The sequence below is a fragment of the Mirounga angustirostris genome, unplaced genomic scaffold (assembly GCF_029215605.1).
Source record: "Mirounga angustirostris isolate CCGP_5_RB_7025 unplaced genomic scaffold, mMirAng1.0.hap1 SCAF_4, whole genome shotgun sequence".
NCBI lineage: Eukaryota > Metazoa > Chordata > Mammalia > Carnivora > Phocidae > Mirounga > Mirounga angustirostris.
In genome coordinates this window covers 126186584-126212980 of record NW_026991712.1, presented here as the reverse complement: position 1 = coordinate 126212980, position 26397 = coordinate 126186584, and the positions used below count along the sequence as shown (strand labels likewise).

Sequence of the window (26397 nt, the reverse complement as noted above, 5' to 3'; positions counted from 1 at the left end):
ATTCTTTCCACCTTCCCACTGCTGACCCCGGAAGGACTCCGCCCCCGCGGCCAGGCGGCGGCTCAGCGCGGGGCTGCGGCGGGGAAGCAGGCGTGGGCCAGCCGCACCTGGCCTTGAGCACCAGGTACAAGAGTGGAGGGGGCGGGCATTGGGGCGGGTGGGGTCGCTACGCCCGCGGGGCCGAGGCAGCGGAACTGGGCGTGGTGGGCGTGGTGGGCGTGGTGGGGCGCGGGCTGCGGCCTCGGCCTTGGCCCTCAAGATTCCCAGTGCAGGTGAAGGAACAGAAAGCAAGGGAAGTCCCAACGCCGGAGGGAAGCCCGCAAGGGCAGCGCTGAGTCAGGGTGGGCTCCCGACCGCTCATAGCCTGACTGAGGGCCTGGGCGGGCGAGCCTGCGGGAGACCCCTTTTCTGGTCCCTTGGTAAAGAAGGGAGACCGCTGAGGAGACTGCTGTGGGGGTCGGGGTGGGGGGTCTTGTTGGAGGTAGGTGCCGCTGGTTGGTCCATGCTTCTGCTTGAATGCCAGTGGTTTGAGCAGGGAGTGGTTTTTGAATGCGGGAAGATTACGCTTTCTTTGCTGGTGCTTTCAGAGAATAATGCAGCATTGGGAGGATTGTGGCGTTGGGACCCTTCTGTAAATAAAGTTGCTCAACATTTATATTCTGGAGGGGGGACTCCAGAAGATCTTGCTCTTGCACAGACTTTCATTATTATTGTTCTTTCATTATTGCAACAAAGCATTTTTGCTGTGTTTTTCTCAGAGTTCGGTTGTATGGGTTTAGGCTTCTCGTCAAATTTTTTTAGGGATTTCAGACTTTCATTTTTGCTTAAATTATAAAGTCCAAGCTGTAGAATAGAATTTTAGGTTGTTTAAGAAACAAACTCTCATACATTTTTAGCTCCACAGTGGTTAGCTGAGTAATATTACATAATACAGTATTTTTGGTGATGTTTTAGTCTCTCTACAAATTTGAATAATAATTAAACTGCCTTGGTGTTCATCTTAATACTTATGAAAGCAACTGAAATGATTAGTTTGGTTTTTCTTTTTTACATTATTCAGTTGTTAAGTTTGGAGTCATTCCCTCAGTGATTTTAAGTTAAAGGGAATGAGGTAGTTAGAATGCAAAAAAGGAGATTTGTCAGAACTCTTTTAAGAAAACCCCGGCAGCTTAAATTGAAATATTTGCTTTATTTTCTTTCTTCTCTGCTTAAAAAATTCGAACCCTCTATTATGGAGAAAGTCACTTCGGGTGAATTACTCAGTATTTTATTTTTTTTAATGTAGCATAGATGGCTTAATGATCCAGAATCTATTTACTAAAAATATTTCTCAAGCAGTTGTCAATTTTGGGGGTGGAGAGGATAAGTGTGCTTTTTTTTTTTTTTAGTGTAACATTTAAAAGAAAGTGATAAATGTAGGTGCTTAAAAAATCAAATATTTGAGAAGACCTATGAAAAGGAGTGATTCCTTGCCCGACCTCCCTTACACCCCTAGTCTCATTCCCCAGAGGACCATTTTTCTCTTGTTTAATTGTTTCTTCATGGATTCCTTTGTATTTCTCAGTAATATGTTTATGTCAAGGTTTGTGGGTTGGAATAAATGTACATCAATTAGAATTATACTGAGCCTGAACATTGTAATTAGAATATGCGTGGGGGGGATTAAGTTTATACTCTGTGAGTGTCACTAGTAGGGAATAAGGTTAGTGTCAGTAGCAGTAACCCACGTTAAGAAGTATTACTGTGCTTGGTTTGAAAGGGAACAACTGCTTAATCAGTGGTTTTGATACTTGTGTGAAGAAAAGATATTAACAGAAAAGGGTAGTCTGTTGGAGTCTACAAAAAGAGGAGAGATATATGTAGAAATAAAGGACTTAAAGTATAGCTAGCCCAATAAGCTTTTTATAGAGAGATTGCTAATGATTTTTATTTTCTCTTTAGTTATGTTTATGTGGTCCTATTCAAGGAAAAGAAATACTAGATTTGGCAGACATAAACATTCTGGTTACTGGAGAAGCCTACTCTTTGTGTACCAGAGACCTGTCTCAGGCTTTTAACTGGCCTAGATAAAATATTCCTCAGGATCCATTAATTTTGTGCTCACCAGGCAGCCTTTTTAACTTTTTAAAAAATTTACCTCCTTACGGTTTTTTATTTTAGAGAGGGTATGTTTTAATGACATGTATAAGTATTCTTTTACTGGATAGTATATTTCCTTATTATAAATGAATAAATTTGTAAGCTAATTTATACATTAATTCTATGTGAATTTGTTTAGTGTATGTCCAGCTAGGTACAAAGATAAAATTGAGTTTCTGGCTTTGAAAAGCATGGACCCAGAGCCTGAACCATCATGTTTCTATGAAGGTTCTGCTACCGTTAAGGGCCTTTCTGAGAGATAGCTGCTTTCTCTGTAGACACCTGACTTCTCTTTCTTTGGTTTCAATAGAAATAGGCATTGAAACAATATTAAAATTTCATAGCATAAATGTGGCATTTCTTTGAAGATCTTTAAAATGGTCTAGTAGGAGAATAAGTCCCTGAGTTCTGAAGTTCAGTGAACTGAGTTTACTTTCTAGCCCCAGGGGTCCTGGTTCTAATCAGATTCCCTTGTAGGAAATAGGTGAGAAGAAATCGGTTTTAAATTACTATTTAAAAGCCAAAATGTTTAACCGGAAAAGAGAGAATCTGGAACCTGAAATGTTCTAAGGAAAATGTGTTACCTGAACTCTTGGTTCAAATCTAACTCATTTTCTTTTTGGGTGCTTTGGTGATTAATAAATAAACTTTTAGCTCAGATAAATTTGGCTCATAATTTTCTTCAGGGAAGTATATCATGAATAATTAACTGCAAAAAGAAAAAAACTGATAGAGTTAAATATTCAATTTGTATCTTTCATTTAGTGGCTCATATGTTTTTATGTTTCATTTAATGAAGATTAGAAGAGGAGTCATGTCAGAAGAAACAGTAAGCGAATCACAGTTTTCCTTGAAGACAGCAGTACTAAGAGTGTTTGATCTTCCTCTGTCTTGGTACTATTCTCTCTCCCAGGTAAAAAATAAAAAAAAAAGAAAGAAAGAAACATGAAGTTGAATAATAAGTTTATTGCTCAGAGCATAGTATATTGTTTACAGTATTTAAATTTCAATTGAGGTTTTAAATGGTTCAGTCAAAATGTTTATTAAGGTAGTTTAATACTTAACTTGGTTTTTATTTCATGGTTTTTTGTTGTTATCATATTAAGAACTTTTTAAAGGAGATTGTATTACTTTAAAAAAATAGTCCTGGGGTGCCTGGTTGGCTCAGTTGGAAGAGCAAGTGACTCTTTATCTTGGGGTCATGAGTTCAAGCACCATGTTGAGTGTAGAGCTTACTTAAATAAATTAAATTAGAAAAAATAGTCCTACTTTTTTTTTTAAGAGATTTTTTATTTATTCATTTGAGAGAGAGAGCAAACGAGAGCACGAGCGGCGGGAAGGGTTAGAGGGAGAGGGAGAAGCAGACTCCCCACTGAGCAGGGAGCCTGGTACCTCATAAATGGAATTATGTAATATTTGTCTTTGGGGGCTGGCTTATTTTACTTAGCATACTGTCCTCAAGTTTCATCCATTTTGTAGCATGTCAGAATTTACTCCTTTTCCCAGGTTGAGTAACATTTGATTTTTTTTTTAAATTTTATTTATTTATTTGAGAGAGAGAGTATGAGAGAGAGAGAGCATGAGGCGGGGAAGGTCAGAGGGAGAAGCAGACTCCCCGCTGAGCAGGGAGCCCGATGTGGGACTTGATCCCGGGACTCCAGGATCATGACCTGAGCCGAAGGCAGTCGCTTAACCAACTGAGCCATCCAGGCGCCCAAGTAACATTTGATTTTATGGACGTAAACCACATTTGGTTTATCCATTCATCCACTGCTGGTCATTTGGGTTACTTCCATCTTTTGGCTCTTGTGAATAGTGGTGCTATAAACATAATTGTATGAATATCTATTCAAGTCCCTGCTTTCAGTTCTTTTGGATATATACCTAGAAGTGAAATTGCTGGATCATATGGTGATTCTATGTTTAATTTGTTGAGGAACTGGCATATTGTTTTCCATAATGGCTCCACCATCACTTTTTATTTCTATCAGCAGTGGACAAGGATTCCAGTTTCTCCACATTCTCACCAACACCTGTTATTTTCTGGCTTTTTGATAGTAGTCACCCTACTGGGTATGAGTTGGTATCTCATTGTGGTTTTGATTTGGTAGTGATTAGTGATGTTGAGCATCTCTTCATGCACTTATTATCCATTTGTATATCTTCCATGGGAGCAGTCCCTTTATTTTTAATATTTGCTTCTAATGCAATTTGTGCTTCATTGTACTAAAGAAAAAGGTACATATGGAAAGTGGCCTTTAGTTCACTAAAGTTATACCAAATTTCATCAAATCCAAGATGATTATTTTTGACATTTCAATATTTGTAAAACTTATATATTAAAATGAATAGTATCTCAGATGGGTGAAATACAGTGTAATTTTATATGTGTATAGGAAAGGATGTTGCACAGTTAAGAGGTATGAGAATAGTAATTACTACCTAGTGTTCACTATATGTAAGACATTATTTATGTCCTTTATACATAAAATGTCTGTAATCCACAAAGTAACCCTGGAATTTGGAAATCATCTCCATCTTACAGATCTGGAGGCTTCAAGAGCTTCATTAACTTGTCTAAAAGGGCAGATAATAGGGGTACCTGGGTGGCTCAGTTGGTTAAGCATCTGACTCTTATTTTATTTTATTTTATTTATTTGAGAGAGACAGAGTGTGCAAGCAGAGGGAGGGAGAGGGACAAGCAGACTCCACGCTGAGCCCCACGCGGAGCTTGATCTCAGGGCTCTGAGATCAGGACCTAAGCCGAAATCAAGAGTCAGGTGCTTAATGACTGAGCCACCCAGGTGCCCCAAGCATCCGACTCTTGATCAGGTCTTACTCTCAGGGTCGTGAGTTCAATCTGGGTGTGGATCCTATTTTAAAAGTGCAAATAATAATGTGAGTTTTTAACTCGTACCTCTGTGATCCCCAAATCCATTTTCTCTCTTTTCCTTTCTCTCCTTTTTCAGGACTACATGCTTAAAAGAAAATTTGACAAATACGGAAAAGAATTAAAAAAAATAAAAATTATCAACAGTTCCTTTATAAAAGCTTATTTGCTATATCTTCTCTAAGTCTTTTATTTTTATAAATATCTCTCTGCCCTCCACTTCCCAGACTGCTCCCCCATTTGAGATTATAAAGTTCTATATTTTGAGCATTTTCTGTTATTAGAAATGCTTTATGAATATAGATGTACTATAGTCTATTGAATATTTCTCTGTTTTTGTGTTTCTGGTTTGTTTCAACAGTTTATTATTTATATATAAGTCTTTGTCCAATTTTTAGATTTTTTATTATAGTGTATTTCTAGAGATGAAAATATTGAGTCTAAATTTTTGGTATTCTTTTATTGTATATATTATACTGTTTGGATGACATTTAAAAGACTAGTAGCTCCACTGTATGTAAAGCACTGTGCTAGACATTTTATATTAGGTACATTTACAAATTTATTTAATCCTTACAATGATCCTAAAGTAATATTATTCTTTAAAATGTATTATTTATAAATGTATATTATTCTTTAAAATGCTAATACATTTATATGGTTCATATATCAAAACCACACTCACGTACATATACATACATGGAAATGTTTTACTGTCTTGGTCCCCATCCACTTCCTACAGGTAACCATTTGGATTACTTGAATATCTTTTAGGGTTTCCTTAATCACATATCTGCAAAAGCAATTATATACTTATTTTTTCCTCTTTCTTATAAAAGAGGAAAGCATGGAATGAGTTTTGAGTACTAAGTACCATGGGGCTCCTGGGTGGCTCAGTTGGTTAAGCGACTGCCTTTGGCTCAGGTCATGATCCTGGAGTCCCAAGATCAAGTCCCACATCAGGCTCCCCGCTCAGCAGGGAGTCTGCTTCTCCTTCTGACCCTCCCCCAACTTGTGTTCTCTCTCTCTCAAATAAATAAATAAAATCTTAAAAAAAAAAATGTGAATACTAAGTACCATGGCTGAGAGTAGAGAATGTATCCTTAAGTTTACCTGCACTACCTATGTTCCTGCTTTTTGATACTTAATTTCCTAGAGATCTTTCTGTATTAATATATATAGATCTTTTTCTTTTTTTTTATTCATACAGCTACGTAGTATTTGTATACATAAACATTTGTGTTATTTCTGATCTTGTACTGTTACAAACAGTGATATAGTGAGTAAGTTTGATATACCTCAATTCATACAGCCATAGGCATGGGGTACAGGTATAGGCAACAGGATAAATTTTTAGACTTTGAATTTCTGGGCCAAAGAGTAAATGTATTTGAATTTTGATAGATACTGTTAAATTGCCTTCTGTAGGAATAGTATTATTTTGTACTCCCCAAATTTGGGGAGTTTTGCCATTCTGGTAGGTGAGAATGGTATTTCATCATGATTTTAATTTTCTCTCTCTCTTATATGTTAAGCTGAGAATCTTTTCATAGATTTAAGAGCAATTTGTATTAATTATGAACATTTTCAAGGCTTTTGTTTGTCATTCCTAAGTTGCTCTGCAGATTGGCTGTACCAATGCACAGTCTTCATCAATCTTAATCATTTGATGATGTCTTTCTTCACAGTCTAGAAATCAGAGTGTTTTTTTAAATGTTTATTAGCATTTGGTATTTCTTCTTTAGAAATTACTTTTGTATCCTTTGCGTATATGATTCTACTATACCACCTACTTTTCTTTTTTTTTTTTCTTTTTAAAGATTTTATTTATTTATTTGACAGAGAGAGACACAGCGAGAGAGGGAACACAAGCAGGGGGAGGGGGAGAGGGAGAAGCAGGCTTCCCGCGGAGCAGGGAGCCCGATTGGGGGCTCGATCCCAGGACCCCGAGATCATGACCTGAGCCGAAGGCAGACGCTTAACGACTGAGCCACCCAAGCGCCCCCTATACCACCTACTTTTCAATGCTAAGAGTAATTTTCTGAGGCCAGGTGTATCAGCCAACTTGTTCCATGAGATATTTTTAAAAATAATGTAAAGAGTCATTGCAGGTAAACTTAAGGATACACTCTTTACTCTCAGCCATGGCACTTAGTATTCAAAACTCATTCCATGCTATCAGTGCCCTAAGATAGGTCAGCAAAGCACAGCCTCTAAGTGAAATCAAGGCCACCACCTGTTTTTTACAAGTAAAGTTTTATTGGGACACAGCCATACTCATTTGTTAATGTATTATCTGTGACTGCTTTTGCACTATAACAACAGAGCTAAGTGGTTGCAGTAGAGATTATATGTTCCACAAGCCTAAAATATTTACTACTTGGCCTATGCCGAAAAAGTTTGTTGACTCCTGCACTGAGAGAGCAGGTTATAGTTTGAATAGCACAAATGACCAAGAAAGGACCAAGGAAAAGCTCAGAGCTCTTGTTCTGTAATTTTAGAATTGGATTGATTTTTTTAAAATAAAAAAGACATGTAAGATTTTTTCGTTCATTAGTTCAGCCTCCAAAAATTGAGAAGCCATGTTGGATGCAATTCAGTTATATATTTAATTGCATAGTGAGATGTCATCTGTGTGACTGAAGTAATTTTAATAGATGATGCAAGACATGCATGGATTTAAGGGGCACCTGGGTGGCTCAGTCGTTAAGCGTCTGCCTTCGGCTCAGGTCATGATCCCGGGGTCCTGGGATTGAGCCCCGCATCGGGCTCCCTGCTTGGCGGGAAGCCTGCTTTTCCGTCTCCCACTCCCTCTGCTTGTGTTCCCTCTCTCGCTGTGTCTCTCTCTGTCAAATAAATAAATAAAAAATCTTAAAAAAAAAAAAGATGATGCAAGATATGCGTGGATTTAAACACCTTTGATGATGCATCTTGATTCATGTTTCGCCACTGTGGAATTGTGTGATCTTTGGCAGGTTACTTAACCTCTTTGAAGCCAATTTATTGTGTTTGACATGCAATAAAGATGAGTGAGCACCCCAATAAATGTTAACTCCTATTATATTTCCCTGTCATTTATTTAAGGAATAATACATTTTCCAAGTATTTGTTCTTTCATTTAGTGAATACATACTCTAAACAAAATACTTAAGTCTCTTTTGCTTCTGTAGTTTTCTTAAGGATTACTTTGGTATCTAAGGTCATTGAGATGGTATTACTTTATCGTGTTAATACAAGCAGATTCTGTTTTTCAGCTGGTCAACACAACATAAAGAGATAAGTAGTTTAGTTGATTCTCCAAATTCAGAGTGTTAAGTGAGAAAGACAAAGAATTAACTAAGCACTTAAAAAATAAAAATCTGTCTAAATGCAGTGTGGCATCCTGAATTGGTCTTGGAATAGAAAAAGAACATCAGCGGAAAAACTGGTGAAATCAGAATAAAGTCTATAGTTTAGTTAATAATATTGTACTAATGTTAGTTTTTTAGTTTTATTTTAATGTTAATTTTTTAGTTTTATAAGATGTTAACATCAGGAAAATCCTAAGTGATGCAAAGATACTATCTTTGCAGTTTTTCTGTAAATCTAAAATTATTTCAGGGCGCCTGGGTGGCTCAGTCCATTAAGTGTCTGCTTTTGGCTTAGGTCATGATCTTGGGGTCCTGGGATTGAGCCCCATGTTGGGCTCCCTGCTCAGCGGGGAGTCTGCTTTTCCCTTTCCCTCTGCCCCTCCCCTGCTTGTGCTCTCTCTCTCTCAAATAAATAAAGTCTTTAAAAAAATATATATATAGTTTCAAACTGTTAAACATTTTTTAATTAAAATAAATTAACATTAAATAATAGCTCACATTTTTGAATGCCTGCTATGTGTCAGATATTACTTTATGTATGTTATCTATCCAAAACAACCCTATGAGGAAGATGTTATTTCTGTTTATTCAAGAGTTTACAGTTTGCATGTAGTGTTTTCTAGTTATCAGAGAGATTCATTCAAAGTATACCTATTAAGCCTCTATTGTGTTTCAGTCAAGATATAAAGTGGTGAACAAGATCTAGGCATAGTTCTAGCCCTTACTGAGCTTAGAACCTCAATAAAGTTTGTAGAAACTGCCCCTTCTCCCCCAAATAAAGGTGTAAGTACTGTGTTTGAGGAATAGATCAACTGAATTCTTTATGCTGAGTAAAGGGAAATAAAGTTATTGGAGCAGGAAACTTATGCATGACTATTCTCTGTCTCCAGAGAACATTAGATGGTAGGGGACTTGACAAGAGCATTAAACAATAGCATCAGGTTATGAAGTGTGAAATCTGAGCATAAGGAGTAATGTTCTTTTCCTTTGTATTCTCAGTGTCTGGGCCATAAATAGATGCTCAATTCATGTTGAATGAATAGGACATGTGTCTAGTTTTCATTTGTCTGGAGGTGAGGAAATGGACTGTATCACCACAGAAAGCCCCTCTGAGCTTTGGGATTCTGAGATGCTATTTCCAATGTTCCAGGCAATGGTATAGGAAGCAATTGACTTCCCTCAGGGAGGGAAAAAAGTAACAAAACAAGAAGTGATAGGCAAGAGTAATATAAGAGACTTTCAAATGTTGTGTTTTCTAGATTACTTAGGATAAACATTTTCTCTGGGAAATTTGTTGCTTTTTTTTGTCATGGAAAAAGTTTCTTTTTCATGAGATTATTACTGTATTGTAGACTTCAATACGTCTTTTATATAAAAATAATACCTAACATATAAACAGAACTTGGATCTTAATAAAAGTGAATTGATTTTTATTGTATTTGAATTTATATTAGTAAAGAACATTATATGTCTGATGGAGTAGTTTTAATTTCATATTTATATCTCAGTGGTTTTTTAACTTCAGTGCCCTTGGATATAGTAGAACTGACAATTTTTTTTTTTTTAAGATTTTATTTATTTATTTGACAGAGAGAGACACAGCAAGAGAGGGAACACAAGCAGGGGGAATGGGAGAGAGAGAAGCAGGCTTCCCTCTGAGCAAGGAGCCCCATGCGGGGCTCGATCCCAGGACCCTGGGATCATGACCTGAGCTGAAGGCAGCCGCTTAACGACTGAGCCACCCAGGTGTCCCTAGAACTGGCAATTTAAGCAGACACAATCACTTAGCTGTGACTGGGCCTTTATTAATAGATTATTTACTTTATTATTTATTTATTTATTTATTTTTAAGATTTTATTTATTTATTTGAGACAGAGAGAATGAGAGAGAGAGAGCACATGAGAGGGGGGAGGGTCAGAGGGAGAAGCAGGCTCCCCGCCGAGCAGGGAGCCCAATGCGGGACTCGATCCAGGGACTCCAGGATCATGACCTGAGCCGAAAGCAGTCGCTTAACCAACTGAGCCACCCAGGCGCCCCTAGATTATTTACTTTAATGGAGGTCTTAATTTTCTTATCTTACATTTATTTCTTCAGTAAGTACTAATTTTTACATTTGATCTAAGATTAATATTTTTTTGATAATGAGGTCATGGCAGTTTATAAAATATATTGAAAATTAAGAAGATATTCTTAATAGTGCTATTTTTATTTTTAATTAAAAAATGTTTTAAAGATTTTATTTTTAAGTACTCTCTATACCCGATGTGGGGCTTGAATTCACAACCCTGAGATCAAGAGTTCCATGCTTCACAGACTGAGCCAGCCAGGTGCCCCAATAATAATGCTATTTTTAGAATTTATTTTATTATTGGGTCTTTAGCACCCAGATTCAAGGAACTGTTGTTTTTTTTCCCAAATCTCATTTAGTTGCTCTTAACACTGAAGGTATGGTTCCAGAGGGAAAAACAAATCTAAAGAAATAAAAATTTATGGGGCTCCTGGGTGGTGCAGTTGGTTAGGCGTCTAACTCTTGGCTTTGGCTTGGGTTATAATCTCAGGGTTTTCAGATCCGGCCCTGGGTCAGGCTCCACACTTGGTGTGAAGTCTGCTTGGAACTCTCTCTCTTTCTCCCTCTGCCCCTCCCCCCAGTTCTTTCCCTCTCTCAAATAAATAAATCTTAAAAAAATTTGCTAATGCCTGTAATAGAGACATTGCTTAAGAGAATAATTCTTAAAGTTTGTGAAGGGAAAAAAATTTGAGGTGGTATTGGAATGTTCTATATTTTCTTGATAGTTTTTTTTTTTCTAAAGATTTTATTTATTTGACAGAGAGATAGACAGAAGAGCACAAGTAGAGGGAATGACAGAGGGAGAGGGAGAAGCAGGCTCTGCACTGAGCAGGGAGCCTGATGTGGGACTCGATCCTAGGACCCCGGGATCGTGACCTGAGCCGAAGGCAGATGCTTAACCATCTGAGCCACCCAGGCGCCCTTCTTGATAGTTTTGAAGGAATTTAAATGGACTTGGAGGAAAAGTAGAGTAAGAATAGTTTTAGGGCGCCTCAATAAATAAATAAAAATCTTAAAAAAAAAAAAGAAGAATAGTTTTAAATTTTTTGTTAGATCATAGTCACTGAGGCCACATGCTAATGGCAAATGGAAGTAAATCATTTCTGGTATTCCAGAAAATGAGCAATTTTTTTTTTTTAAGATTTAATTTATTTATTTGACAGAGAGAGAATACAAACAGGGGGAGCGGTAGGCAGAGGGAGAGGGAGAAGCAGGCTCCCTGTTCATCAGGGAGCCCGACGTGGGCCTCGATCCCAGGACCCGGGGATCATGACCTGAGCCGAAGGCAGGTGCTTAACTGACTGAGCAACCCAGGCACCCTGAAAATGAGCAATTTTTATGTGTAGAACCCAGATGTTATTTTATTTTATTTTATTTTATTTTTAAAGATTTTATTTATTTATTTGAGACAGAGAGTGAGAGACAGCAAGAGAGGGAAGAGGGTCAGAGGGAGAAGCAGACCCCCCGCTGAGCAGGGAGCCCGATGCGGGACTCGATCCCGGGACTCCAGGATCATGACCTGAGCTGAAGGCAGTCGCTTAACCAACTGAGCCACCCAGGCGCCCCAGATGTTATTTTAAAATTAGCTTTATTGAGGTATAACTGACACACATTGCACTGTCCATATTTAAAATACAATTTTAGTTTTGACATACATGTGTATATTATAACTGAATTCTTTTTTTTTTTTAAAGATTTTATGTATTTATTTGTCAGAGAGAGCGAGCGAGCGCAGGCAGAGGGAGAAGCAGGCTCCCTACTGAGCAAGGAGCCTGGTGTGGGACTCGATCCCAGGACTCTGGGATCATGACCTGAGCTGAAGGCAGACGCTTATCAAGATTGAGCCACCCAGGCGTCTCTATATCTGTGAAATTCTTGCCACAGTCAGGATAATGAACATATCGACGATCTCCAAAAGTTTCTCATTCTCCTTTGTAACCTTTCCCTTTGCATCTCCCTGTCCAAGTCCCCTCTCTCGCTTTCCCCCAGGCAACCACTGATCTGCTTTTGATCACTATAGATTTGTTTGCATTTTCTGTTTTATATAAAATGGAATCATACAATATGTACTTTCTTTTGTCTTTTTTTCTTTCACTTAGTCTGACTTTGAAATACATGCATGTTGTGTATATCAATAGTTAATTCTGTTTCATTACTGCATAGTATTCCATTGTATGGATATACCACAGTTTGTTCAGCTGTTGGCAGACATTGGGTTGTTTCCTGTTTTTATTTTTTAATTGTAAGTAAAGCTGCTAAGAACATTCCCATACAAGTCTTTGTATGGACATATGCTTTCATTTCTCTTGGGAGTGGAACGATTGAATCATAAGATAGGGATATATTTAATTAAAAAATTTTTTAAACATTTTTAAAAAATTTTATTTGAGAAAGAGAGCAAGCAGAGAGGGGCGGAGAAGGAGGGAGAATCTGGAGCAGACTCCTCACTGAGCAGTGAGATCATGATCTGAGCCAAAACCAAGAGGTGAACGCTTAACTGACTGAGCCACTCAGGCACCATGAGATATATTTAATTTTTTTTTTAAAGATTTTATTTATTTATTTGACAGAGAGAGACACAGCAAGAGAGGGAACACAAGCAGGGGGAGTGGGAGAGGTAGAAACGGGCTTCCTGCCGAGCAGGGAGCCTGATGTGGGGCTTGATCCCAGGACCCTGGGATCATGACCCGAGCTGAAGGCAGATGCTTAACGACTGAGCCACCCAGGCGCCCCGATATATTTAATTTTTTTAAAAAATGCCAGGCTTCGTCCAAAGTGGCTATATCATTGGTATGGCCAGTCTTTTAATTTTAGCCGTTCTAATAGAATAGTAGAATCTCATTGTGGTTTTAATTTGATTTTCCCTAATGACCAGTAATGTTGAACATGCTTTCTTTTTTTTTTTTTTTTTTAAGATTTTATTTATTTATTTGACAGAGAGAGACACAGCGAGAGCAGGAACACAAGCAGGGGGAGTGGGAGAGGGAGAAACAGGCTTCCCGCCAAGCAGGGAGCCCGACGTGGGGCTCGATCCCAGGACCCTGGGATCATGACCTGAGCCGAAGGCAGATGCTTAACGACTGAGCCACCCAGGCGCCCCTGAACATGCTTTCGTATGCTTATTTGCAATCCGTAAATCTTTGTTGATGTGTCTATTCAAAGCTGTTGCCCATTTTTTAATTGGATTGTTTTGAGAATTCCTTATATACCTTGGGTATGATTCCTTTATCAGATCTATCATTTGTAACTATTCTTGTCCGTAGATTGTCTTTTCAACTTCTGGAAAGTGCTATTTATGTATGTATATGTGTTTTTAAACATTTATTTTAGAGAGAGAGCTTGTGTGAGCAGGAGACAGGACAGAAGGAAGGGAGAGAAAGAATCTCAAACAGACTCCCCACTGAGCGCAGAGCCCAATGCAGGCTTGATCCCATGACCCATGAAATCATGACCTGAGCCGAAATCAGGAGCCAGAGGCCTAACTGACTGAGCCACCCAGGCACCCCTAAGCAATGCCTTTTAAAAAGCAGAAGGTTTTAATTCTGAAGTCCATTTGTCAACTTGTTTTCTTTTTTTTTTAACAGATCAGGTTCTTGGTGTCATCTCTTAGAAATATTTGCCTAACCAAGGGTCACAAAGATTTTTTCGTATGCTTTTTTCTAGAACTTTTATAGTTTTAGATTTTATGTTCTTACAGTTTTAGGTTTATGATCCATGAGTGAATTAATGTATGTAGTGTGAGATTATATAGTATATAATCTTTTGGAATTGGCTTTTTTCACTTAACATAATGCATTTGAGATTCATTCACATCGTTGTGTGTCTGACTATTATGACCTTTTTTATTGCTGAGTATTCATTCCATTGTATGGATGTACCAGTTTATCCATTTATCTGTGGAGGGACGTTTGTAGGTCTTGGTGGATTTCTAGACTACATAGATTTTCTGTGTTTTCTTCAAGAAATTTCTTCCTTGAGGGACTCCTGGGTGGCTGAGTTGGTTAAGCATTTGCCTTCAGCTTGGGTCGTGATTTCAGGGTCCTGGGATCGAGCCCCGCATTGGGGCTCCTTGCTCAGTGGGGAGCCTGCTTCTCCCTCTGCCTGCTCTGCCTTCCGCTCCCCCTGCTTGTGCTCTCTCTCTGACAAATAAATAAAATCTTTAAAAAAAGAAATTTCTTCCTTGAATTTACTTTTGACAAAAATAGGTTGACTGTATTTGTACAGGTTTATTTCTGAATTCTGTTCTGTTGCGTTGATCTATATGCCTATTGTTTCGCCAATACCACACTGTTTTAATTATTGTAGCTTTATAGTTAAGTTTTGAAATTGGCTAGAGTAAGTTCTCCAACTTTCTCTTTTTCAGAGTTATTTTGGTTATTTTAGTTCCTTTGCCTTTCCTTAATTTTTTTTTTAATAATATGCTACCAGTACCTACAAAAATTTTTGCTGGGGCATGTCTGGGTTGGTTAAGCATCTGCCTTTGGCTCAGGTCATGATCTCAGGGTCCTGGGATCGAGCCCAGGCTCCCTGCTCAGGAGGGAGTCTGTTTCTCCCTCTCACTCAGCCCCTCCCCCCTGCTCGTGCTCCCCCCCTCAAATAAATAAATAAAATCTTTAAAAAAATTTTTTGCTGGAATTTTGATTAGGGTTATATTGGTTTTTGTACATCAGTTTGAAGAGAAACAACATTTTACAATCCATGAACATGATGTATCTCTTATCTTTGTTGATTTCTTTCATCAGTGTTTTATTTACTAGCACTGATTTTTTTTAGATTTATTGCTAAGTATTTTTTTCTTTTTCTTTTACTTGGTGCTATTATAAATGGTATTGCTTTTTAAATTTCATTTCCAGTTGCTTATTGCTGTTATTGACTTTGGAGCCTATTTACCTATCAGTTCTAGGAGATTTTTAGGTAGATTTTTTTGGATTTTCCATGTAGACAATCAAAATTGTCTGCAAATACAGAGTTTTACTTCTTCCTTTCCAATATGTATTCCTTTTATTCTTTTTTCTTGACTTTTTATATTGGCTGGCACTTTTAATATGATGTTGGTTCTGGTAGCTTCAGGCATTCCTTGGCTATGACAGCATAACTAATCTCTGCCTCCCTCTTCACATGGCTTTCTCTTTTGTGTCTCTGTGTCCCCTTTAATCCCTTATAAGGGCACTTATTTGATTTAGGGTCCACCCTAAAACAATGTTATGTCATCTTGATTCTTACCTTAATTACATGGACAAAGACTTTATTTTTAAATAAGATCATAATCTGATATTCAAGGTTAATGTGAATTTTGGGGGGACACTATTTAAGCCACACACCTTCTAGTCCTAATTTGCTGAGTTTTTTAAAAATCATGAGTGGAAGTTGAATATTTTCAAATGTTCTTTTTGAATTTATTGAGATTATATTATGGCGTTTCTTCTTGGTTTGTTATAATGGTAAGTTACATTGATTGATATTTGAATGTTGAACCAGATTTGCATTCCTAGGATATACACTACTAGATCATCTATAGTATTCATTTTATATATTGCTGGATTCAATATGTTAATATTTTGTGAAGGATTTTTTAAAAAATCAACATTATAGATACTACCCTATAATTTTTTTGTAATGTCTTTGGTTTTGATATTAATAATAATGCTGGCTTCAAAAAATGATTGGGAAGAATTCCCTCATTGAATGGAATTGATATTTCTTTGTTAAATACTTAGTAGAATTTGCTATATCATTTGTTAAAAGGTTTTTTTTTTTTTTTTTAAAGATTTTATTTATTCATTTGAGACACAGAGATACAGAGAGAGAGAGAGCATGAGCAGGGAGAGAGGCAGAGGGAGAGGGAGAAGCAGGCTCCCCGCTGAGCAGGGAGCCCGATGCGGGGCTCGATCCCAGGACGCTGGGATCATGACCTGAGCTGAAGGCAGACGCTTAACCATCTGAGCCACCCAGGTGCCCCTCATTTGTTAAAAGGTTTTAATTTAACTACATATTCAATTTCTTTGCTGTTTCTTCCTGAGTGAATTTTGATAGTTTCTATTTTTCAAGAAATTGGTCCATTTCATCTAAAATTGTTGAGTTTATGGGCATAGAGTTGTTTATAGTAATTCTTTTCATATCTGTAAGGTCTTTAGTGATGACACCTCTTTTATTTCTGATTTTGGTAATATGTGTCTTTTCTCTCTCCCTCTCTCTCTCTCTCTTTTTGTTTGTTTTTGGTCAGACCGGTTAGAGCTTTGTCAGTTTTATTTTTTCCCCCTGAAACCTATTGGGAGTGAACCTGTTGATTTTTTTAAACACTTTTGTTTTTATTGATTTGTCTTTCTATTTCATTGATTTCTGTTTAGTCTTTATTACTTCCTGTCTTCTGCTTGCTTTGGATTGAATTTGTTCTTTTTTCTAGTTTCTTAAGGCAAAAACTCAGATTATGGATTTGATACCTTTCTTCTTTAATATAAGCATTTAATGGTATAAATTTCCTTTGGAAGTTAAAGCTGTATCCCACAGATTAGGTCTTTTCTTTGGAAGGGATAGAGAAGGGTATTGATGCAGTTCATGCCCCTCCACAAAAACTCCTGTTTCCTTCCAGTCCGATACCATTAGGGAGACTTAGGGCTCTAGCAGTCTTTTCTGTGAGTAGAGCCTGGTGGGATTCATGAAGATAAAACCTGCAAAAAGTATGGATTACCCCTATCTTTGCAGCATCCCCCCCCCCTGCTCCCCGGGGGTACTTTATCCTCTCTCACCAGTGCACACTGTCTTTACCAATTTACCAAGCAAACTAACTGAACTCATCTTACTGATGTCCTGCTGTGTTTTATCTCTGCATGCCAGAGCTTATGTCCTATCTCTTCATGCAGAGATACCTGTGTCTCTTTAGGGCCAGTTGATTGCCCTTTGACCTCAGCATTGTGATGGGTTCAAGAAAAAACGAAAATTTGCCATTTGTCTGGCTTTTTTGTTATTGTGAGTTTGGAAGTGACACTCTTTCCAGCGCTCTACACCTCAAGACTATGGCTTTATTTTATTGCTCTCCTGTATTTTTTACTATTGATAGTGTCTGTCCCCTAAGACAAAGTTAATTACCTCTTGCTCTGATGTTGATACTTAGTGTATACTTATATTACTGTATTTATCACACTGTACTATAATTATCTGTGAATATATTTGTCTCTACTATTAGCACACTGCTTGAAGGAGGCAAGATCTGTGTCCTCTATACCTAGTGCTTCCTGATCATTGAAAGGCATTGATATTTGCTTGTTGAAGAAAATTACAGTAAGATTTTAATTTTAATTTTCATAGCACAGTGTGGTACATTGTAAAATGCTGAGTAATATTTGTTGAATAATTCATGCATAAAGGGTTTATTCAGATAGCATTTAGAAATTGAGTTAATTTGGGGCTCCTGGGTGGCACAGTCTCTCTCAAATAAATAAATAAATAAATCTTAAAAAAAAAGAAATTGAGTTAATTCATGTTTGTCCAGATTTCCAGATAGTTAAAAAAAAAAAATTGGTTTGTTTTAAAACTCTGAATTAGGGGTGCCTGGGTGGCTCAGTTGCTTAAGCGTCTGACTCTTGATCTCAGCTCAGTTCTTGATTTCAGGGTTGTGAGTTCAAGCCCCACATTGGGCTCCATGCTGGGCATGGAGCCTACTCAAAAAACAAAAACAAAACAAAGCAAAACTCTGAATTAGTCATTCCTGTAATTTAAAATCTTGCAATGATTCAGACATTTAGTTGCATGAAAATCATTAGTTCAATAGGTTTTAATGGAGTTGAATTATTTTGTGTTCCTTTTGACTTTTGTGGTAATATTGTTTACCTAAGAACTTCAGAAAGTAATAAATAATACATTTTGCTTGGTTTTTTTTTTTTTTTTTTTAAAGATTTTATTTATTTATTTGAGACAGAGAGAATGAGAGAGACAGAGAGCACATGAGAGGGGGGAGGGTCAGAGGGAGAAGCAGGCTCCCTGCCGAGCAGGGAGCCCGATGCGGGACTCGATCCCGGGACTCCAGGATCATGACCTGAGCCGAAGGCAGTCGCTTAACCAACTGAGCCACCCAGGCGCCCAACATTTTGCTTGTTTTTAAAATTCAGGTTGGGCTAGCTGTCATTTAAAGAGTGTGAAATAATATTCTCTCCGTAGGACTTAGAACTATTACTAATATAGTATTCATTCTTAAGAATAAGTTTTGTTCTTACGTCTTTAAGTGAACAAATATAAGAAGCTTTTTTCAGTCTACCTGCATCTTTTCCAGATAAAATTTTCACCAGTAGCAAAAAAGTTGTTTGTGGTAACTGCAGTGAGTGCTGTATCTGTAATTTTTCTGGCCCATCACTTTAAAAGAAGACGTGGGAAGAAGAAAGGAAAAATACTACCATGGGAACGAGAGCACCTTGTACTTGAATACACTAAAAGAGCAGCATCAGACAAAGGTATGTGGAGATAGCTAAATTAAGTCTACAAAGGAAATTTTATATATAAATCATAACTGGAGTGATTTCAGTGTTTTAGTCTCCAAAATTCCTTTCCTTAATATTTAACTCACAGATTATACAGATTCATTTTAGAAAGATTAGAACATACAAATAAGCAAACAAAAAATTAAAATCACCTGATATTCTGCTACCCAGAAGTAATGACTGATAATACTATGGTATATATCCATTTCTATTTGCATTTAAATATATTGAGACATAAAATTCTATATTATGTACAAATAAATGGTGTATAGTAAAATTATAATTATACCTTTGTAGCCTGCTTGTAAGATATTTAATAATATGTAAGAATGTTTTTCTAGGTCAACAAATGTATTTCTATGCTATCATTTTTAATATGTACCTAGTGTTAAATTTGTAAATATATACACCAGTTTATTTAAGCAGTTCCCTCTTGTTCCCTTTAGAATGTTTTTTTTTTGCTTTGCATATACTTGTCTGATGATTTTCTTAGTATATAAGTAGAAGTAGAATTGCTGGTCTTTAAAAGATCTGTAGTTTTTGTTAGAGATATAGTACATGCTGCCAAAGTGTATTAATAACAATAATTTCTTGAACATGCTGAATTTCTTATTTTTTTAAATTTTTAATTATTTTTAATTTATTAGAGGATCATATGCTTTTTAAAAAAAATTTTTTTAAAGATTTTATTTATTTGACAGAGAGAGACATAGCGAGAGAGGGAACACAAGCAGGGGGAGCGGGAGAGGGAGAAGCAGACTCCCGGCTGAGCAGGGAGCCCCATGCGGGGCTCGATCCCAGGACCCTGGGATCATGACCTGAGCCGAAGGCAGACACTTAACGACTGAGCCACCCAGGTGCCCCCAAGGATCATATGCTTTTGTGATTAATTTGTCTAGTAAATAATCAATGAATGACTATTTTGTGCCAAGTACAGTGAACATTACAGTAATGATGGTTCTCACTTAATGAGATTTTACTAGATCTCAGGTGTAGTACTAAATGCTGTGTATTCACTTCATTATTTAACCTTTATAGCAATCCTATGAATTAGGACTACATCCTGTGTTAGTGTTTAAACATAAAGAAAATTGAGATAAGGAAAACTTAAGTGACCTGCTCAGGGTCATATAAGTCCAGGAGATGAGGAGTGTCTTAACTGTTGCATTAAGATGAACTAAGACACAGCGTCTGCCACAGATGAATAGATAGATGGTTAGGGGAGACAGAACTATAAAAAACTAATTACAATGTAATGTGTAATTTAATCCTCAGGAAAGGAAGTGCTTCTATTTTGTTAAATTTATTTATTTATTTTTAAAAATTTAAAAGATTTTATTTATTTATTTGACAGAGAGAGACACAGCAAGAGAGGGAACACAAGCAGGGGGAGTGGGAGAGGGAGAGGGAGAAGCAGGCCTCCCGCTGAGCAGGGAGCCTGATGCGGGGCTCGATTGCAGGACCCCGGGATCATGACCTGAGTCGAAGGCAGACACCTAATGACTGAGCCACCCAGGCACCCCTATTTTGTTAAATTTATAACTTGAAGGTTCATAGTTGCCAGTATTTTTTTTTAAAGATTTTTTAAAAAAATGTTTTATTTATTTATTCATGAGAGTCAGAGAGAGAGAGAGAGAGGCAGAGGCAGAGGGAGAAGCAGGCTCCCCGCTCAATCCCAGGACTCTGGGATCGCGACTTGAGCCGAAGGCAGACGCTTAACCATCTGAGCCACCCAGGCGCCCCTTAAAGATTTTATTTTTAATTAATCTCTGCACCCAACATGGAACTTGAACTCATAAACCCAAGATCAAGAGTTACACACTCCAGGGCGCCTGGGTGGCTTAGTTGGTTAAGCAACTGCCTTCGGCTCAGGTCATGATCCTGGAGTCCCGGGATCGAGTCCCGCATAGGGCTCCCTGCTCAGTGGGGAGTCTGCTTCTCCCCCTGACCCTCCCCCCTCTCGTGTGCTCTCTGTCTCTCTCATTCTCTCTGTCTCAAATAAATAAATAAAATCTTAAAAAAAAAAAAAAAGAGTTACACACTGCACTGACTAAGCCAGGCAGGCACCCCTAGTTGCCAGTATTCTTATACTGATTACAATAGATCAATCAAATATTGCTCTAATTAATTAGGTGAATATTTTATTCTTAATTTAAGAAGCAGAGTTTAGCAGTGTTTTGTTTTGTTTTGTTTTTGAGTTTAGCAGTGTTAAAAGCAGTTGTCAAGAGATGTAGATTTTAATAATGGTGTACATTTAATAACTTACACAATTGAGTGGGATGAATTTTAAAATTAGAAGCTTTCTGAATGAATATAATGTAAACTTTGAGATTTTACTGAGATTTTACCTGAAATTTATCATTGGAGTTACTAATACTTCTAATATTATTGATATATTTGTTTGGTAGGTTCAAGTTGTTCCAGTAGTAGACAGAATTTGACATTATCTTTAAGTTCTGCCAAAGACAAAGGATCTCAGTCTTGTAACTATGCTAATGGAGGACTTTTCAGTAAATACTCAGGTTCTGCACAGAGTTTAGCCTCCGTAAGTAACGAAAATAATTTATTATTTTATAGATCTACTTTTGTATCTATTGTTATCTGTTTAAATGTCATATAATTATAGATAGCTCTTAGTATGGAAAGAATCTTAAATCATCTGGTTTTGTCTGTTTTCTTTAAGCAAGTAAAATTTTCCTTTTGCTGAATAACCAGCCAGTTTGGTTCCAGCTTTCTTGAGTAAGTGATGTGGACACACAGGATCCTGTAGAATAGTGTTGATGTGGAAGTATTGCTTTAAAACTAGATGTTCTGCAAAAAAGCTGGAAGATAACATTCAGACTTTGTACTAGGTCACAAAATAATGAGCCTGAGTAGGTAAAAGTGTGTGGCTTGTTGAAGCCAAATGTGGAGTTCCTCATCTTGTTCTTTGGAGCATTAATATAGTATTGATTGACAAGTGAGGAATAAAGTTAGTATTGTTGAAGTTTAATATGGTTAAAAATTTTGTTAAATAAGTAAGATATACATTTACTACTAAATAAAGAAGAGGTTAAAAAAAAAAAAGTATAGTGATAAATGTGTTCCTGATCCTCTTGGTTCTCCTCCTTAGAGACAAACAACATTGGTAATTTCTTACATATATACTTCTGGGAGGGTATGCCTCTACCATCATATATATTCATTATTTTAAATAGTTATTGAACACCATATTCTGTGCCTTGCTTCTATGTTTTGTTGGAATATATAGCTGCCCCATTCTTAAGTGCCTAAAAATATACTAAATTTTTAAAGGCTATTCTGTGCTAGGAACATCTAGATCAAAGGCCTGCAGGCTTTTAGTTCCTCTTTAAAACTGAGCAGGATAATGAAATATATGCCCATTCTATAATCTGGATTTACTCTGTGTCAGAGAAGTGCCTCTGTTTTGAAACTTTTCAACTGAAAGTTGAAGCTGTTCTTCTTAACTAAGTAGAGAAAGGGAGTTTCATGATAAATTTGAGTAGAAAGTCTTTAGAATCACTTTACTGTACTTGCCTAAGCTGACCTCATCATTCCAGTGCCAGGGCTATGAACCCAGATTTCTGCCTTTTTACTGAGTGCCCAAACAAGGCAACAGATGTGGAAAGGAGGGGACAGGGTCCATAAAACTTGGTAATTGGATATGAGAAGTGTGGGAAGAGAAGTTAAAGATGACTTTCTGTTTTCTAGTTGGGAAATTATGGGGATGGAAGTATTATTAGTGAACCTGAGAGGAGGAAAAGTTTTTGTTTTGGGAGGATACAGAGCTCCTTTTTTTTAGATTTTATTTATTTATTTGTCAGAGAGAGATAGAGAGAGAGAGAAAGCACAAGCCGGGGAGCGGCAGGCAGAGGAAGAAGCAGGCTCCCCGCTGAGCAAGGAGCCCAGTGTGGGACTCGATCCCATGATCCTGCTTAACCATCTGAGCCTCCCAGGCACCCCCAGAGCTCCTTTTTGATATAGGCAGCTTAAGATGCCAGCAGAAGAGCTGAGCAGAATCACCAAATATTTCCACCAGATGGAAAAAAGGGCTAAATTTCTTTATTTTTATTTTTTAAAAGATTTATTTATTTGTTTTGAGAAAGAGAGAGCACCCATGAGTGGGGAGAGGGGCAGAGACAGAATCCCAAGCAGACTTCCCGCTGAGCGTGGAGCCCAACACAGGGCTTGATCTCATGACCCATGAGATCATGACCTGAGCAGAAATCACGAGTCAGACATTTAACTGACTGAGCCACCCAGGCCCCCCTAGATTTATTTAAAAAGGACACAAAACTGGAAGTAGAGACTAGGTAGTCATTTGCATAGAGGTGACCTAAATGATTGGCTCAGTGCACCTTGCTAGAGAAGGGAAGATGATAGAGGCTTTTCAATTTTAGTTATTGTTTGGCAGAGAATCAGCATTGTTTTGTTTTTTTTAATTTTATTATGTTATGTTAGTCACCATACAGTACATCATTGGTTTTTGATGTGGTGATCCATCCATTGTTTTTGTATAACACCCAGTGCTCCATGCAGTACTTGCCCTCCTTAATACCCATCACCGGGCTAACCAATCCCCCCTCCCCCCTCCCCTCTAAAACCCTGTTTGTTTCTCAGAGTCCATAGTCTTTCATGGTTCATCTCTGCCTCCAATTCCCCCTCACCATTTTTCCCTTCCTTCTCCTAATGTCCATGCTATTCCTTATGTTCCACAAATAAGTGAAAGCATATGATAATTGACTTTCTCTGCTTGACTTATTTCACTTAGCATAATCTCCTCCAGTCCCATCCATGTTGATGTAAAAGTTGGGTATTCATCCTTTCTGATGGCTGAGTAATATTCCATTGTATATATGGACCACATCTTCTTTATCCATTCATCTGTTGAAGGGCATCTCGGCTCTTTCCACAGTTTGGCTATTGCGGACATTACTGCTATGAACATTGCGGTGCATATGGCCCTTCTTTTCACTACATCTATGTCTTTGGCGTAAATACCCAGTAGTGCAGTTGCTGGGTCATAGAGTAGCTCTATTTTTAAATTTTTGAGGAAACTCCACACTGTTTTTCAAAGTGGCTGTACCAACTTACATTCCCACCAGCAGTGTAAGAGGGTTTCCCTTTCTCCACAACCTCTCCAACATTTGTTGTTTCTTTCCCTGTCCATTTTTGCCATTCTAACTGGTGTAAGGTAGTATCTCAATGTGGTTTTTTTTTCCCCTTGACTTATTTTTTTTTTTTAATTTTTATTCTTATGTTAATCCCCATACATTACATCATTAGTTTTAGATGAAGTGTTCCATGATTCATTGTTTGTGCATAACACCCAGTGCTCCATGCAGAATGTGCCCTCCTCAATACCCACCACCAGGCTAACCCATCCTCCCACCCCCCGTCCCCTCTAGAACCCTGTTTGTTTTTCAGAGTCCATCGTCTCTCATGGTTCGTCTACCCCTCCGATTTCCCCCGCTTCATTCTTCCCCTCCCGCTACCTTCTTCTTCTTTTTTTTTTCTTTTTTTCAATGTGGTTTTGATTTGGATTTCCCTGATGGCTAATGATGATGAACATTTTTTCATGTGTCTTATTAGCCATTTGTATGTCTTCTTCAGAGAAGTGTCTTTTCATATCTTCTGCCCACTTTTTGACTTGATTATTTGTTTTTTGGGTGTTGAGTTTGAGAAGTTCTTTATAGATCTTGGATACCAGCCCTTTATCTGTAGTGTCATTTGCAAATATCTTCTCCCATTCTGTGGGTTGCCTCTTTGTTTTGTTGACTGTTTCCTTTGCTGTGCAGAAGCTTTTTATCTTGATGAAGTCCCAAAAGTTCATTTTTGCTTTTGTTTCACTAGCTTTTGGAGATGCATCTTGAAAGATGTTGCTGTGGGCGATGTCAAAGAGGTTACTGCCTATGTTCTCCTCTAGGATTTTGATGGATTCCTGTCTCACATTGAGGTCTTTCATCCACTTTGAGTTTATCTTTGTGAATGGTGTTAGAGAATACTCGAGTTTCATTCATCTGCACGTAGCTGTCCAATTTTCCCAGCACCATTTATTGAAGAGACTGTCTTTTTTCCGTTGCATGTTTTTTCCTGCTTTGTCAAAGATTATTTGACCATAGAGTTGAGGGTCCATATCTGGGTTCTCTATTCTGTTCCATTGGTCTGTATGTCTGTTTTTGTGCCAGTACCATGCTGTCTTGGTGATCACTGATTTGTAATATAGCTTGAAATTGGGCAACGTGATGCCCCCAGCTTTGTTTTTCTTTTTCAACATTTCCTTGGCGATTCGGCGTCTTTTCTGATTCCATACAAATTTTAGGATTGTTTGTTCCAGCACTTTGAAAAATGTCATTGGAATTTTGATTGGGATGGCATTGAAGGTATAGATTGCTCTGGGTAGCATAGACATTTTAACAATGTTTATTCTTCCGATCCATGAGCGTGGAATATTTTTCCATCTTTTTGTGTCTTCAATTTCTTTCACGAGTGTTTTGTAGTTCCTAGAGTATAAATCCTTTACCTCTTTGGTTAGGTTTATTCCGAGGTATCTTATGGTTTTTGGTGCTATTGTAAATGGAATCATTTCTCTAATTTCTCTTTCTACAGTTGTGTTGTTAGTGTATAAGAAAGCAACTGATTTCTGTGCATTGATTTTGTATCCTGCCACATTACTGAATTGCTGTATGAGTTCTAGTAATTTGGGGGTAGAGTCTTTTGGGTTTTCCACATAAAGTATCATGTCGTCTGTGAAAAGAGAGAGTTTGACTTCTTCTTTGCCAATTTGAATACCTTTTATTTCTTTTTGTTGTCTGATTGCTGTTGGTAGGACTTCTAGTACTATGTTGAACAATAGTGGCGAGAGTGGGCATCCTTGACATGTTCCTGATCTTAAGGGAAAGGCTCTCAGCTTTTCCCCATTGAGGATGATATTTGCTGTGGGTTTTTCATAGATGGATTTTATGAACTTGAGGAATGTTCCCTCTATCCCTGTACTCTGAAGAGTTTTAATCAGGAAAGGATGTTGTATTTTGTCAAATGCTTTTTGTGCATCGAGAGGACCATATTGTTCTTCTCCCTCCTCTTATTAATGTGTTCTATCACATTGATTGATTTGCGAATGTTGAACCACCCTTGCATCCCGGGGATAAATCCCATTTGGTCGTGGTGGATGATCCTTTTAATGTATTGTTGGATCCTACTAGCTAGGATTTTGTTGAGGATTTCGGAATCCATATTCATCAAGGATATCGGTCTGAAATTCTCCTTTTTGATGGGGTCTTTGCCTGGTTTGGGGATTAAAGTAATGCTGGCCTCATAGAATGAGTTTGGAAGTTTTCCTCCTGTTTCTATTTTTTGGAATAGCTTCAGTAGAATAGGTATTATTTCTTCTTTGAATGTTTGGTAGAATTCCCCAGGGAATCCATCAGGCCTTGGACTCTTGTTTTTTGGGAGGTTTTTGATCACTGCTTCAATCT

The 26397-nt window shown here is 37.6% G+C and overlaps 1 protein-coding gene across 4 annotated transcripts in view; it reads left to right on the top strand.

Annotated features, from left to right (window-relative positions):
- Positions 1–26397, top strand: part of MIGA1 (mitoguardin 1) — a 101818-nt gene continuing 75421 nt past the window's right edge. For 2 of the 4 annotated variants that reach the window (XM_064588954.1, XM_064588951.1), the window contains exons 1-4: positions 58–124; positions 2944–3052; positions 18715–18892; positions 21328–21464. In XM_064588954.1, the coding sequence (XP_064445024.1) occupies positions 2954–3052; positions 18715–18892; positions 21328–21464 (414 nt within the window). In that variant the 5' untranslated portion in view covers positions 58–124; positions 2944–2953. Of the gene's footprint in view, positions 125–307; positions 342–2938; positions 3053–18714; positions 18893–21327; positions 21465–26397 lie in introns of those variants that run through there. The other 2 variants (XM_064588952.1, XM_064588953.1) reach the window with 2 other exon arrangements.